This window comes from Periplaneta americana, chromosome 16 (genome assembly GCF_040183065.1).
Source record: "Periplaneta americana isolate PAMFEO1 chromosome 16, P.americana_PAMFEO1_priV1, whole genome shotgun sequence".
Classification (NCBI taxonomy): Eukaryota; Metazoa; Arthropoda; class Insecta; order Blattodea; family Blattidae; genus Periplaneta; species Periplaneta americana.
In genome coordinates this window covers 98,197,101-98,213,592 of record NC_091132.1, presented here as the reverse complement: position 1 = coordinate 98,213,592, position 16,492 = coordinate 98,197,101, and the positions used below count along the sequence as shown (strand labels likewise).

General features: G+C 35.3%; 1 protein-coding gene across 1 annotated transcript in view; it reads right to left on the bottom strand.

The window, feature by feature from the left end:
* The window catches only part of Alk (Anaplastic lymphoma kinase), a 506,844-nt gene that overhangs the window by 198,413 nt on the left and 291,939 nt on the right, over positions 1 to 16,492 (bottom strand). Inside the window, exon 3 of the mRNA XM_069812582.1 lies at positions 6,458 to 6,662. Within this exon, the coding sequence (XP_069668683.1) occupies positions 6,458 to 6,662 (205 nt within the window). The remainder of the gene's footprint in view (positions 1 to 6,457; positions 6,663 to 16,492) is intronic.

The following is a 16,492-nucleotide window of genomic DNA, read 5'->3' as shown; positions in this document are numbered from 1 at the left end:
TGAAGTCCTAACATCAAAAGTGAAAGATAGAGAGAAAATAATTAAAGATTTCCAGCAGGCAAACTACGTCGACATCGTCGAACTCTATGCTGGTTGTTATCGATCTCGTATGTCTTAGATCAAGTAGTCTGTCACAATCTGAATCCAACTTTTTTTGTTGGTCTACCCAGGTTTTGAGTTTTCATTGTAGTGTCACTAAGCGTGACATATTCCAAACATATAGAAATAAATTAATAAATCGTGTTAAAATTCTGCTTATTTCCAATTAAACAAACCAAATTAATTAATTTTAAGAATTGACTATAACTTCCGTATTATGAAAAAGATGTTATAGCAGAGCTCTCCAAAAAGCGTATCGTCATTCGTGCTCTCGATGCTGCCCGCCGAACACAGCCTGTGCTGTAAGGCTAGAGAAGGGGAAGAGACTCGTACCTCAACAGATGGGAGCGATCAGTGGGGGATCGCGGCAACGGTCTGCTTAGGTTTACAAATAATAATATCAAAAGAATAAGAAATATCATACATTTGTATATTATTTTGACATATATGAAGCTGGAGCCTCGTCTGTTGCTATTGACACAAACCATTGCAAATTCAACCTCTTCTGTCCTATGGTGCCTTTCAGTGCCTGGAAAAGATCTTCTCCAGTTATATTTTGTAATTACATCTAGAAGACATTCAGACTCAGTAATGTGTTCATTAACTCCTCGGATGAAAATCGCTAGGTGAGCTTTGTCATTTCTCTGTGCTTTCGTCCAATGCAAGTAAGTAAGCTACAAATTGGTTAATTGTGGTTTCGACTTCAGATTCAATTATATTTACAATCTTGAAATTCCTTCTCTGAACTGTAATTGCAAACAATTTAATTTTCTTAAACTTTGACCTTGTTCTGGACACAGTATTTTAGTAACGTCCTGTATCCACGACTTTACAAATGATGCTTCTGTAAAGGGCTTCATTGATTTTCTAAAATTCCAAGCTAGAACATAGCTAGAAAGAAGCTTTTTTTTGTTTAAGACTGAGTACACGTGTGTGATTTGTGTTTGTATTTTCTTGTTTTATATTTATCAAAATATTTGTAGGCCTACACATTTCACCTAAAATTGAACGAAAAACTATATGTTTGTCATGCAGAACTGAGTGTAAACGTATTGTAATACAGGGACATCATTTTATTTTTACTAACATTTTTAATATTAACCTGGCTATACCTTTGGATTAATGGTTCAGAGCCGGAAACTCCTTCTACGATTGAAGTTCGATGATTCTGGCGTAAAATACAAACAAATCACTTTACTAAGTATAGGAGGGAAGAAAAGTAGTTAATCCATTTACGTAAAACAGGAGATATCGTAATTTTGAGTTTATTTTCATTAGATTTTTGTTTAATCAAAATACAGTACAGTATTAACATTGAGTGTTTTTACTCACGAACTGAGTTATCCATGCGGACGGATTCATTATGCAGTGTATATTATACTGTCTACAGCACATTAGCATACAATATAGGCCTAGAGAATGAAGTTCAATTGAAAAATAATTATAATATGGATTTTTAAACACATTTTTGAAAATGGTGGACGTTCATTTAGATACAGGCTTCAGTTCTTTTGTGCATATTATCGCACTATAGACTATTGTACCTATTTCCAATTACCAATTTCGTCCTTCGTACGAGTAACTCATGTTGAAATAATTCTGTACCTACTCTATAAAAGAGTACCTTACGTACTGTAAATTTAATCTTCACTTCTGCCCGATCCGAAAAGATAAAATTACTCAGAAATGCTATCTACTGTCCGTTCAAGTGGTTTTGTCGCAGGGTCGTAGAATGGGGGGAGGAAATCACGTGGCAGTTAATTGCTTAACGAGGCCCTTTTATTTAAGTTATTTTAAACAGTTGTATAATATTACGTAGACGTCCATTTCCTAACAGAAATTAATGTTTTAAGAAAAGAGCTAAGACAGCCCAGCTACTAGACTTTACAGAGGGGCGAACAGAAGCGGGTGGGGGAAACCGGGATGCGACGTAGGCAAACGGACGACAGTACCTGTGTGAAAATATGATTCAATATTGAAAGCTCTTTCGTCACTGCAAAACGCGAACATATTTTTGGAAAGTACTATACTCACTAACTCAGTACTGCATACGCTGCCTCGGTTCTGTGTGGAGAATGGTTGGATGTTTACTAGTAGAGGGGGTGGGAGTGAAGTATATTCAAAAACTCAGGTACAATAAAAATTTAAATAAAAATAAAATGATGTCCCTGTATATTGATTATTATGTATAACCAACAGTTATACAGATAGTCCCAAAATAAATTATTTTCATATATCCAACATGCCTGTAATTGTATGATATTCTTTGTGAAGATTCGAGTATTGTCGTCGCATGTAGAATTTTAACACATCCTTAAGAATTTTCGAACAAATTAAGCATTTCACATTCTCCCCACTAACACAAAAAATTCATCTTCCTATTCATCCTTGAATCTACTACGTCGATGATTAGAAGACATTGTGAGACGGTGGAACATTTCGACCAACACAGTGATAATGGCAGTCCGCCACTGCTCTTCGTTTGCGCATAGACATTGAGTACAGTGCAGGTGGGGATGGGTGAGGCGGAGCGCGCTCATTACGTACTGGCTTCGGTTCCGTTCAGGGGCTTACTCGCGAGTAGGCTTTTGGAGACGTCTGTGATAGGAACTATAAGATGAGCAAATGACTACAGTAGTCTATATAAAACACTATGCAAGACTGGAATAAACATTAGAAAGGAAGAAGACAATAAATAATTAACATAACACATTGACAGGACGTGTTTAACATAAAATTATGATACGAAGACTAAAATTCGTAACAAACACGTGATGATGTCTGTGAACGTTACACCCACCCCTGATTCTGCCTACGAATCCATTAAATACCTCCCATATGTCTCGACTGTTATTTGGGCTGCCTAAGCAAAAATGAACAGCTTAAGTCAGATACCCTGTACAACAATCATACACCATTAAAACCAGACAAATTTCCAGGCAGCCCGCTCCTTGAATGACTCAAACAATAATAAACTTTATCAGTTATGACAGATACAGAATCTTCAGACGAGATAAGTGTGAGCAAAATCTGAACGCCTACTAAACACTTAGAAACAGAATAAATCAGGCCATTTGAAATGCAAAACTTCCGACGCACATAAACCATCGATTCTTTTGCTAGTTCATCTGAAATGTGGGAAAACACATGTTGCTTAGTACTGAAACAGAAAAACTTGCAGGCTCAATATGACATTCTGCTTGACATCCTTAATGAATGTTTCACAAAATCATCATCAAAATTGACAATTAAACTAGAAATTAAAATTTAAATCAACTTCGTCCACTGAAGTTAGGAAAGCATTAAAACGGATTAAAACAAATTCACAAGGTACAAATGACATAAAAATAATTCTTTTAAATAAAGTAACCACATTATATTCCTTACATTGGCCCGTATATTCAGCTATTCACGTAATTATATCCTCCACATATGAAATTAAAAAAAAAAAAAACATACTGCGACCTTTTCCGAAAATTAATTATCCATCTGCGCCCAATGATTTTAGACTAATCAGCATTCTTCCCCTGTCTCAGAGGCTTTGGAATATATCGTTCACAAACAAAACCAGACTATCTTAACTCTTATAAGTATGGACCGTATTATGTCCCAAGACTATACTATATTGGTGTGACGTCATGTTTGGCACGTGGGATAGGTACTATAAGGGAACACTTGCATCTTGTGTGTGGTGCAGTTGACGTTCTATTCATAGATCTCGAAGACTGTTGAAAATGCATTCTAGTGATAGAGATTGATACTATGATAACCTTTCCTGCAAATTAAATTTTTTTTTTTTCATCTAGTTATTTCATTTATTTTACTGGTACTGGCAGAGTTAAGGTCATAAGGCCTTCTGTTCCACTGAGAAATAAAAATACATAGCAAATGTAAATAACATCAATACAGAAAATAATAGAATATTAAGAAGAAGAGGAGAAAGAAGAGGAAGAAGCTGAAGATAAAATGTAGATGTATTCAGTTACATGTAATTCTGAGAGTTAAACAATTACAATTTTGTTTTAAATACGACAATTTGGATCGAAGGAATCATTAACCTAATGATATATTAAAAATAAATATTCTACAAAAGTAATATTTCAAGAAAGAACATATTACAGTGACCAAAAGCAGTCTTTCTGACAATCGGCTTTTGAAAGTATTAAGTGACTTACAACTCTTTATACTATGTACATTAAAATACGCTATTTTCACTCTTTACACAGTCATAACGAATGAGGCTTACATTGATCAAACATTATTAAATTTACTGTATTGTACACAATTCACATAATCAGTAGACTGTAGTATTATGAAATAAAATACCTTGCATTACAACACACAATACTGTACATAAGCTTAAGAGTGTAAATAATGTTTTTATAATTATAGAACTTTTTTTATAAATTTAATGATCCTTTATTAGATTTTCTATCGTTATGGATAAAAATCATGATCCTACTCGCGATCTTATTCGCATGTAATCTTCATCTTACGATGTTTGGATGACGTATATACGTCCGTTGATGTGATATATATATATATATATGTATATACGTCATCCAAACATCGTAAGATGAAGATTACATTTGTAAAATTTCTTTCCACCCATAAGCAGTGCTGACTAAGATCAGACGCTATGGACAGTACTCTATAACAGAGTCACCAGTATGAAATGATAAATTCCGAGCCTTTGGCTTGAGATAAACTCGATAGCTCAGTGGTAGAGCGCCTGACCGGAGAACAGAAAGTCGCAGGTTCGATTCCCGCTCGAGGTTGTGAAACTTTTCTTTCATACCATGGCATGATTGTGACTATAATAGTATTTAATTCATTATTCGCATTTTATCATTCACAATTGAATCCTCTAGATTCAAACCCCCTTAAAGATCATTTTGTTCATAGTTGAGTTATGTCCACATATTGTTTGCTAAGAGTGAATTCTAATGATTTATATAGTTTGAATTAAATAAGCCAGTGAATTTAAAGCAAAAGGTTTGTTAAAAGTGCTGTTAGGTAGAAAATTTCCTCTATTTGCCATCAGTTACTGACAAAATTCTTTAATTCGTGAAAGTGGATATAGGGGATTTTTAATCTAAAGGATTCAGTGGACTAATGGGATGCTCCTATGAGGAAATTCAACAGAGGCAAAACAGGTTTTCTGATGGCAGAAAAAGGCTGTAAGATGTATAACAGGGATTAAGCAAATAGGCTCCTGTAGGAGGTATTTTCAAGAGTTTAAAATAATGACTGTACATTGTCTTTACATTTTTTTACAGTTTGTTGTTTATTAGAGAGAATTATAATACATTCAATTTGAGACGTGATGTACACTAGAGAAGTAAATCATATTGACTATGAACACACTAGATTAGTAAAAGTTCAAAATTGTTATAGATTTGTCGGAATTAAACTTTTTAATTTACTTCCCTCAAGTGCAGTATCCTGTAATATTAATAAATTTAAGACTGCATTGAAAACTGGCTTATGACCAAAGCATTTTATAATATTAATGAGTTTGAAATGGCTGATAAATTAGATCTTATATTTCAATTATGAAGCTTTAGTTTTTCTCTGGTTGTTCTTTTTTATTTAGCCTAATACAATATTTTGTTTAATGGCCGGTCTCTCTATCTCTTAAATAAATAAATGCTTACCGAATAAGGTGGTGTTAAATATTTGGAAGGAAACATTTTTTCCTGGGAAAACTATGGACTTTCTACCGATATGGTATTATACTTTTTTGTTACATACATCATGAAATATTTGCTCTGAAAATCTGCAGGGTTATTTCACTTCCACTCTGTACATAGATAGAAGACGTTCAATCACAGTACTTTCAAGGCACGAATCCTGGACATATTATGAAGTCCACCACCATTTTGTTCCTTCGCGCTTAGATTTTCCAGGATCATTCACTTTACACGAAAAAAATTTTTTGTCTTCTTTTCTCTTAAACACATTTAGAAACACATATTCTACAAACGTCTTTCGATTAGAATTCTCGGTTCCAACAAATGATTTTTAATAATATTTCTGTCACGTTTACGATTTAAGAGTATTTTAATACTTTAATTATTAATAAATCACTTATTGATGTTTGGCAACACTAATACCAGACGCGAGTTCAACCTAAGGCCTGACAACCGCGGGACTTAAGGACAGTCACCTCGTGAGAAAGTTCTGATGGCACTGATCACAAAACAGCCTCCACTACTCAGAAAAGTGGTGTTTCCTTGAGTTGGTAAATCTACTATATTTAATATGATGTTGCAAATTTTTTCTAGAAACAAAGTCGATTCACTAATAAATAAAAATAACGCAAAATGGGGAAGAGAAATTCTGTTCATGCTCTCACCTCTGAAAATTGTTGCCATGCTCCTCCTTGACAACCCACTGAGTCGTAGAGTTGCTAACAAGCCTGAAGGTGGCCTTAGTCATGTTGACCATGTACATCCACACCTCCATGCTGCATTGCTGCTGCTTCGTGCCCGCAAATATGGGACTCCACAAGTTTATGTGATCAATCCCGGAACGTGCCACCCGCAGCAACAGAAAGTGACCTGTAAGCAATCAATTATACACTCTTAAGTCCATGAACTGTTTTCAAACTCATGTGAAAAAGACAAGAGGTACCGCGTCGTACAGGAAAGGAGTAGGCAGAGATAGATGACCGTTCTTTCCCATCCAACTTCTAGAAACTCTTTGTTCAGGAATACACATAGTATTCGAGTCAATTAGCGCTTATTTGTTGCATAATAATATGTGATCGTAGGTGTTCAAATGTACTCCAGAGTGTCGGAGAGACTTCATGGAGTATGAATGGGCGCGAGCAGAGAGGTTCCACTTCCTGGGTTTCATAGTTCTTCTACTTAATATAACTGGAAATTTCATATAGGTTGTGTCAAGAACTATCGGCTACTGATATTGATGGTGTGAAAATCCGTGTCTCTAGTGCAAACATGACTTTTGTTGCTCGAATGCTGCTCTGAATGTGGCAAGATCTGGAACATCCATTAGTCCTTCTCTACGCTACCAATGGCGCATATATTTAGATGCACAAAAAGTATAGGCCTATTAAATGCAGTGAGGCGTTTTGAACTCACTAGTAGGTAAAAGCGTCCAAATAAGTCCGTTTAAGAACAGTGTCAATTTTACACCATAAAGAAATTTTGGGCACACACTATACAATTATTCATTGCAGAAAGTGTTCACTTCGCACTCTATCAGAGAATATTGTAGGAAGAGGCAATTATACTTCCCTTGTGGTGGTGCCCGGAATGTTGCCATTCGTTCAGCACTTCATTGTAGGGTAACAGTAATCTCGTCGTATATTAGAGTGAAATGGAAGGTGTTTCATTCATTAGTGTGTAAAAGTATAAAAGATCAAAAGAGTAGTTTGATAAATATGAAATCAATTTTTTTTCGTGTTCTGTGTTTCTTAAATAGAATTTCAACAACACATTTTAATTGCTGGGCACAAAATTGACCACGATTAGTTTTACCTCCAAATATTTATGCTGTGACATATCGCATGAAATTGAAAAAAGATTACATGAGACACTTAAAATTTATACAGATTTTAGGAATTTTATAAACAAACCAAAATCAAAAGTTGGTAAAAATATTCTAGATTAATAATATAGTATTTAACACATCGTCTCTTCTCACATAATTATACTTAAGAGAAATGTAGACACTCCATCAGGAAGATAAGAATAATTTGAGTAAGAATTACAATTTTCCGAAGAACCCTAGGCTATTCACTACTGGATCCTAAATTAAACGTGGAACTTTTAGAGGAATTGAACGTAGAATTTCTCCGAACGCAAAATTCGAAAGTATACAAATAACTGGCTTCAATACTTTCAAAGATTGAATAACACAAGTCTGCCTTATCTCCTGACAATAGAGAAGCCACTGACTGGACATGACTGTATTAAGTATATTCCAGATGAGGCTCACGTCAATCTTTCTAATTCGTAATTATTCATCTCCTACCTGATTCTAACCTCTTAATCTATTCTGCTCTGTATATTGTCATTCTTATCTTTTTAAATCTGAATACGAAGGTTGTTTGAAAATTTCATAGCCAGACATAACAATAAAATTATTATTCTGAAACAATCGTTATTTCTCATCATAATCCCCCTGAGATTCACACACTTGGTCCATCAGTGCTGCAACGCTGCTACACACTCCTTTTACATATAGTCTTCGCGGTCTGCAAAAAAAGCCTTCTGCTGCAGCGATAACCTCTTCATTTGACGAAAATTTCTTACTAGCCAGATGAGTTCTGAGATACGGGAAAATAAATATGCCTGAGAGTGCAAGATCTGGTGAGTAGGAGGAGTGCGGCAACAGTTTGAACCCTAGTTTAGGAACCGCAATTGTAGACGTGTGAACATGTGCTTTGTTGTGAAGAAATAACAATTTCTTCTTGGCCATATCGGCCTCTTCTCGTAAATTTTCCCGTTCAGTTATTGTAGACGATTTTAGTAATATACTCCGGTTATTGTTCTCCGTTTGCTATATAGTCAATTATGATTATCCTCTTGTATTACTGAACATGAACGCCATGACTTTTCCCAGCCGATTGAACAGCTTTTGTCTCCTTCGGAGGCGCAGAATCACTGTTTCGGCTGTTGTTTTGTCTCTGGTATGTAGAAGTGGATCCATGTGTCATCAGTAGTCACAAACTCCCTCAAAAAGTCTGGGGTATTTTTCTCGAATCGAGCCTAACAATGCCTCGAAATTTGACATCGGCTGTGCTTTTGTTCCGATGTTAACAAACGCGGAACCTACCTTGAGGAGACCTTAGACATGCCTAAGATATGTATGTATGTATGTATGTATGTATGTATTTATTCACACTGCAATGGGTATATACCCGGTGGCAGTGGTAACTAATTACACTCAATAATGACAATAATAAACTTATTAATTAAAAATACAATTAATGATAATACTAATAATTAATAATAATAATAACAACAACAGGGAATATACTAAATTAAATGAAACGATCACTTAAAATAACATTTGAAATATTCTAGTTTGTATCTTAAAACTAAGATCGAACTAAAACTCACGAGTATATGTTCATATCTGCACAAGTACCTTTCAACATTACACTCATTTCTCTGTCAACTCACTCACTGCACTGGAACTACGACACATTTCACTGATTCTATCCTGATTTCACTAACACTTCAAAAACATTTCACTGTTCAAATACTTTGCACTGCCACTATAACCTATACAGCTTCACTGACAGGAACACGTTTCACTTACACAGCACACTTCACTGACACGATATACTTCTTCACTGATACAACACACTTCACTGACACAACATAATTCTTCACTGATACAACACTTCAATAACAACATATCATTTACACCCTTTAAGTACTGTGTATAATTACCGTCTATTAGTAAGGTCCTTAAGCCTATTTTTAAATACATTTTTGGTTGTTGGTAAAGCCTTTAGAAAGTCTGCAGGTAAAGCATTCCAGTCCCTGATAGTACGATTGAGAAAAGAAAACTTTCCAGTGTCCGTCCTCTGCCTTCTTTCCCTCAATTTATATGAGTGGTCGTTCCTTGAAGAGTAATTTGGCGGCTGCAACCTATTTTTTATTTCTTTCCAGGCAGGCTCACCTCTGTATGTTTTGAACAGTGCGCATAATCGAATTCGCGTTCTCCTGTCCGTGAGTGTGTCCCATTTTAATGGTGAATTTTTCCGACAACACTTAAGAGCCCGTTTTTGAATCTTTTCCAGTGTCATAATATGTTCTAATCTGTAAGGATCCCAACATGCAGCACCATATTCCATTACTGGACGTACTAGTGATTTATATGCAATCTCTTTGGATTTATCAGAACCTTTTCTTAGTACCCTCATCACAAAGTGTAACGCTCTCCATGCTTTTCCCGCTGTGTCTGTAACGTGTTCCCCCCAGCCGAGATCGCTGCTAAATGTTATTCCGAGGTATTTACATTTGTTAACTTCCGGAATGGTTTCACCCCCTAACGTATACGATGCGACTATTTTATTTCTTTTCCTTGTAAAGCTGATGGCTTTGCTCTTTAGAGAATTTATTTTCATTTTGTTGGCTATTGCCCAATCATTTATTCTATTGAGGTCATTCTGGAGAAGAGTAGTATCTTCATGACTTTTTATTTCCCTGTATAACATACAATCATCCGCGAATAAGCGAACCCTAGACAAGATATTAACTGGCAGATCATTTACAAAAGCCAAGAATAGAAGAGGCCCCAAGACTATAAGGCTCACCCATTTAGTTGAGATATGCATAACCTCGCTAATTTCTCGCACTTTCAGTCGATGGTCATTCACGCAATACCAACTAGATACAAGTCCTTTGCATGGGGCCGAGATTAAAAGGAAAATGGCGGATATCTGAGGCAATGCATTGCGAATCATTGTGCAGTAAAGTACAATTTAATTAATATGATCTATAAATGGTGTGTGCCAAATTGTAGGGGAAACTGCGATGCTAAAAGTTGGGTAGACATTTTTAGATTTCCTAATGATGGAAGATCTAAATATTCAACTGTATATCTGCAATAAAATACGAGAATTTCATTCTAACGAAACATTCAGTGGTAAGTAGTTAGGTACTAGGCTATATATTCTCCATTTGCATTTGAGCTATTTTACAGTAAACAGAATAACAACTAAGTTTCTCAGAAATATAATGAAAAGAATATAAAACAAAATGTGTTCTAGAATTATCTAGTATTATGAAAAAAACATTTCAAAGGTACTAATAATGTTGCAAATAATAGGTGAAGAGTGCAATCTATTTTATTGTAACGAAACAGCCTCATATATTACAATAATATAATACTGTATAATAATAATAATAATAATAATAATAATAATAATAATAATAATAATAATATGTAACTGAAATGCGTTCAGCTGTAATTTACGATAATTGTAAATATATTGTGACAGCTGCGTCGGGATTCGAACGCGCGTCCGACAGGGCGCGCGGGAGACGAAACGTTGGTTGCTGTGGTGTGGAGCGACGTAAGGGTAACGACGGCACACTTGGCTAAGGCAGAGAGGGGGAAGTAAAGCAGCTGCGACTTCGGGGAGAAATCCAGGGAAGTCTCGAGAGGCGCCATCCTCTCGGCATCAGTAGATTGCTCGCGAAATCGTAGTTTCTGGAAACTAAGGTTTAGTAATAAATACAGGACGCGAGGAGAAGTTAGTTCAGTTTTTTGACAGCAAGCCAGTCATTCTTGTATAGCAGTGAAGCCAGCTTCGAGACCGGAGTTCGACTTGAGTGTGTCCGCAACTCTGGGAGCGTCCTGGCCAGTGCGGCGTATCCGGAGCCTTTGGTTCGAGTGCAGTGGACCGCAGTTGGGGGACCTGAGTTCGAAGTTCAGTGGAGTGACTCTGCAAGTCCTGGGTTCGATATTCTGTGAGCTTGAGTGAATGAGCTAGAATAACTAGCCAAGGCAAACGAACTGAGAACTGAGAACTGACAGTTTTGTTTTGTAAATAGTGCTTTGTGAACATTAGTTGAGATTAGCAGTACATTGTTGTTTTCAATAATCCAAGTGAATTGTCATTGTCGTCTGGGTAGTGCAATAACGAATAATGTGTTGCTGTGTGGAGTGGAAATCCCATTTTTGACGGGAGTGTTTAAATTAAATTATAGAAAGTGATTATTGTTGTGACAATAAACGTTACATTATTGTTTGAATTAAAAGTTATAGTATTTTTAATTCCAGGTGTCTGAATTATATTTTAACCTAAGGAATTAAGAAGACACACAGAGTTCGACTGTTAGGATGGACAGCAGACAGCTATATCTCTGAAGATTCCACGACTTATACCACGTGCTGTTCTTTCACTTTTATCAAACTCCTCACTATACTTGAGTACTCCAAAGACAAATCGGGAAGACCTTGAAGAGAAGTTGAAGAGAGAATGGAAACATACAGGAGAGTGCAGTAGAATATAATTTAGTCTACACAAGATAAGAATGTAGTTTTCTAATTTCACAGAACTTCAAGACATGTTAGTTAATAGTTATGTAGATGAATAGTGGAACATACTCCACAAAGATGAAAGTGTAGTTATAGTCAAAATTGTTACTGATTAACTTTATAACTTCTTTACTGTGTTAACCTTTTAGGAAATTACCTGACTGGCTAGTTTCGAAGTGATATTCTTCATTGTCTGGGTCCCGCACTATCTTCTGATTTCCTGTTGTGGTGGAGTGTGCTCGTGAATCTGTTGAAAAGGGTGTGTGTTTTGAAATTGAGTTGAGTGTTACGGATGTACTGAGGGTGTATTTTTTTATATTTATAAATTTCATATTGTTCCAGAGTGTCAAGTTTCTGGTTTTTTAGCTGAATGTGTAGTATTTTCATGGAGGTTTCTATGTTGCTGTAGTTGTGATTGGAATTTGTGATGTGATCTGCATAGGTTGAATTGTTGTGTAGTTTGGTCATGACTGTGATGTGTTCCTTGCAACGTGTTTGAAATTAAGGGCTCGGGAATAAACAATGGTAAGGGACATGAAACATATAAAGAAATGGATGTCATAGAAAATCTCATAATTATGTCCTTGAACATACATGAAAAATAAACATGTTTTCACAACAAATGGTGTTTCAAGACATTCCTGTTTGGATATAAGAATTTTAATATTGTGTCCTGGTACAAAAAATGAAAAATGAAATTAATGGACAGGTGTACTTAACATTGTTTACACCGTAAATGAATGTAGTTAGCACTGTTTACACTCATAAAAACAAAACACATCACTTTATCCGTCTTCACCATCTCCATCATCTTGATCATTTACAGACTTTCCTGCTGGTTATAGGTTTTTGTACTAGTCATGATATACAGCAGGGATCCATGTCAAACTAGACAGTATATCATTCAGTTTGCCTCCTTAGATTGAAAGTCCTTCCGAATATATTTTCCAAAACTCATCTTGGAATGAGTAGCTGTTTGCTGGTCTCCCTCGTTTAAGAAGGGAAACTTCTTCCAGGTCACCACTATACGTTTCAGAAAACCCCTGATGGCGCTAGAAAGCCAGACGCTACTTTTGTAGGCCTACTGTTCGGATTTTATGTTTCAAGCACAGACTAAATAGGTAATACATAGCAGGAAATATGTGGCAGATATGACCTAGTGACGCATTCGGTCTGCCTACAATATTAAAACAATAGGCCTCACAGTCAAATTACGCCTAACCTTAATATTAAAATGCATTTGTTAAGTTTCCACTGTTTGTGTATATTAAGTAAACAATGTTAAGGAACAGTATTTAACATTATTCACGTGAATAGGTTATGCGTTACATTTACCAGATTATTTCTCTTTTCAGATGTGTTATCTTTATGAGGAATATGGTCTGCATGTTTAACAGAGTAAGCACTAGGGTCATTCCATGCAAAAAAAGTATGCTTTTGAACCGTGATGTCTCAAAAGTTAAAAATATTGTAGTAGGTTATTCTGTATGTTCTAAATTTGAATTTCATGCAATATTATGTTTATATTCTTCGTAGTTTGGCAGCAGTCAGCATTTAAATTATTGCTTCAGCAAGGAACATGGCTTCATTCATTGAAGTTTTCTTACTATGTAAAAGAAGATGGAAAAGTGATTTCAATGCAATTCGGAAAAGGAGAGCCTAGTTTATAAATGCCCTCAAAATGAAAAAAAAAAACGTGTGTTTAATTCTTTAGGGTATATTGATTCCACTGTGAAAATTTTAGAAAGCAGACTTCAATACCATGCTAGTTTTTAATAAAAATAACTCACCGGAACAAAGGAGCTCAGCAGGTAGACTATCCCGTCGTACAGAATGTCATTGCCGCGTGATGCTGTTTACACTGTTTCTCCTCTCCCGCCGCGACTTTTCCGTGTACGTAAGTAACTTCTTTGGGTACTTCACATGACGAACAAGATGTTTTAATAGTTATTTTGTTCTCGCAAACTGGAACTACACAGTGAATGCTACGTGTTCCTGGCACCGTCTTCAGCCTCAGAAACCGATCGTTATTTAATATGTCAGCCTTATTTTCATGTTGTTCTTTCCCCGTAAACCAAATATCAATACCAGGAATATTAGTTCTCGCCCAATCATACAGTTCTTTCAGTACACATTCGTCTTCGCTCGATTTCCTCACATCACTTTGTTCACTACAGCCCGCGGATGCCATTTTTGATAATTTGATACAATACGAAATACATATTGTATCACCTGTCACTAAATTCGGTATTTTTTCTTGCATCCATTCGATAACTTTTCTATTACCTGTCTTTCTGTATGTCCTTGGAGTCCGAAAGGATTATAACACCACAAATACAGAAAACGACTTTCAGATTTTGACATTTTCAATCTAATCAGGCACTGCTGCACTGTTAAAAATTCACAGCTTTAAACAAATGCTTCCAGACGTATACTGTCAGCTCCTGCTGCTCGATCAAGGTCAAGGAGAGGACACACGTGTTTGAGATTACTCATCGAGTTGTGACGTCTCGCGACCGCCACACATAGCAAGGGATTTTCAACCGTCAGAACAAAAATTGATAATTTTATTAATTTAATTACTCATAGGTTTTTTGAGATTAAGTCATAAAACTTGGGAGATGGATTAAGAATAAGATTTTCTTCAATAAAAATGATATTCGCATGAATTAATAATGTTGCATTCAAATGTAAAACTATTTCTTTCTTCAATGAAGCGTTTTTATGAGTATCCCTTAATATTATTCAAATTAGTCTTTAAAATATTAAAATATGTTTCTTCAGGTTTACAATGGAGTCTCTTTAATTTCGATAACACTTCATATAGGGTATCTAGAATATTTCAAATTATGGATAACATGTAACTGTCACCCATTTGTCAGTCATCCCTATGATTAGAATATTAATGATATGGCGATTATAGTTGGCAGTTTAATTTATTTTTTATAATGACATTATTATATTAAAAGCACAAAAAATCGTGACATCACTGGCATATTCTTAAAATGTTAAATGGAATGACCCACTAACCAAATCGTCCACTGATTCCTCTATACAATCCACACTTTGCACATTCGAATTACACACGTGCCTATTACTGGTAAAAATTTTGTTGGTCCTTACCACTATTTACATGCCAAAAGCAAGACACAAGGAGATAGGTTCAGAAGTTGTCTTGTACTGCATAGTGCTGTTATCTTTTGAGGAAACAAGGAACTGTTTATTAATATGAGTACAGCAGGTTCATTGCCATTCTCTACGTGTATAAACTCGACTTTTGTGGAAATGTCCTTTACCATTATTTACACCTGAACTCCTCAAATGATGTTCCAGTCTGTTCAATGTGAAAATCATTGCAACTATTGCATGATAATTTGTGTACTCTTGTTAAGTTGCATTTATTTGTGTGTCTTGTCTGTGTGTTAAGATGTTTTTATAGTGTGTTCTGTATACAATGTTGTACTTTAGGTTCTTCAAAGATGATGCAATCTTGGATGTGTTCCTGTTAGTGTGATGTATTTGTTTTGTTCTTGTGTTTGTGTTGCGTTTTCTTGTTTGCGTTTAGTCTTTCTGATGACGTTGTCTATTATGCTGGGTTTGTATCCAGTTTCGTTTGTTATGTATGTGATAGTCCTTATAGCCTTGTTGGCTCATAGGAATGTTAATGAGTCTGTGTATCATGGATCGGAATGCTGCGTGCCTGTGTTATGTGGGGTGATTCGCGGTGTTGCGTATGTGTGTTACGTGTTAGTTTATTTTGAACATGTGTTTGTTATCCATTTTTGTTGTGATATGTAAGGAATTAAAGTTTGCAATTCATTTTATGTAAATTTTCAGAAAAGTATATATATATATATATATATATATATATATATATATAGAGAAAGTTTATTGTTTCAGTAATTGACTTTACTGTTGTGTATGTTTTAGGTGTTAACCTTTACATTATTAAGTCACAAGACGTATAAACGTTTTCGTTGAACAGTGTCAACATCTTCAGATACGAACAATCAATTTTGCAAGATCATTACTCTCTACATTCACTACACATACAATACACGTTTAATGGCATACAGGAATAAAATATGTTAAAATAATATAATTATAAACACATTAATATTCAAATATAGGTGCCCCTAATGTCAACATTTAAAAGTGTACATATAATGTACAATAGAAATACGTTTGCAAGTCTTCACATATGGGCTGGATTATTAATAAGATAATATTGTGAGGCTAGAAATAGGGTTAAATATAAAATTGAGCTGACTATATATCATGCTGTATTATACATGTGAAGATTTGCAATTACAATGTTGTGTTACATATTTTTATTCATCTTTCCATATTTTAGTAAAGCGCATCT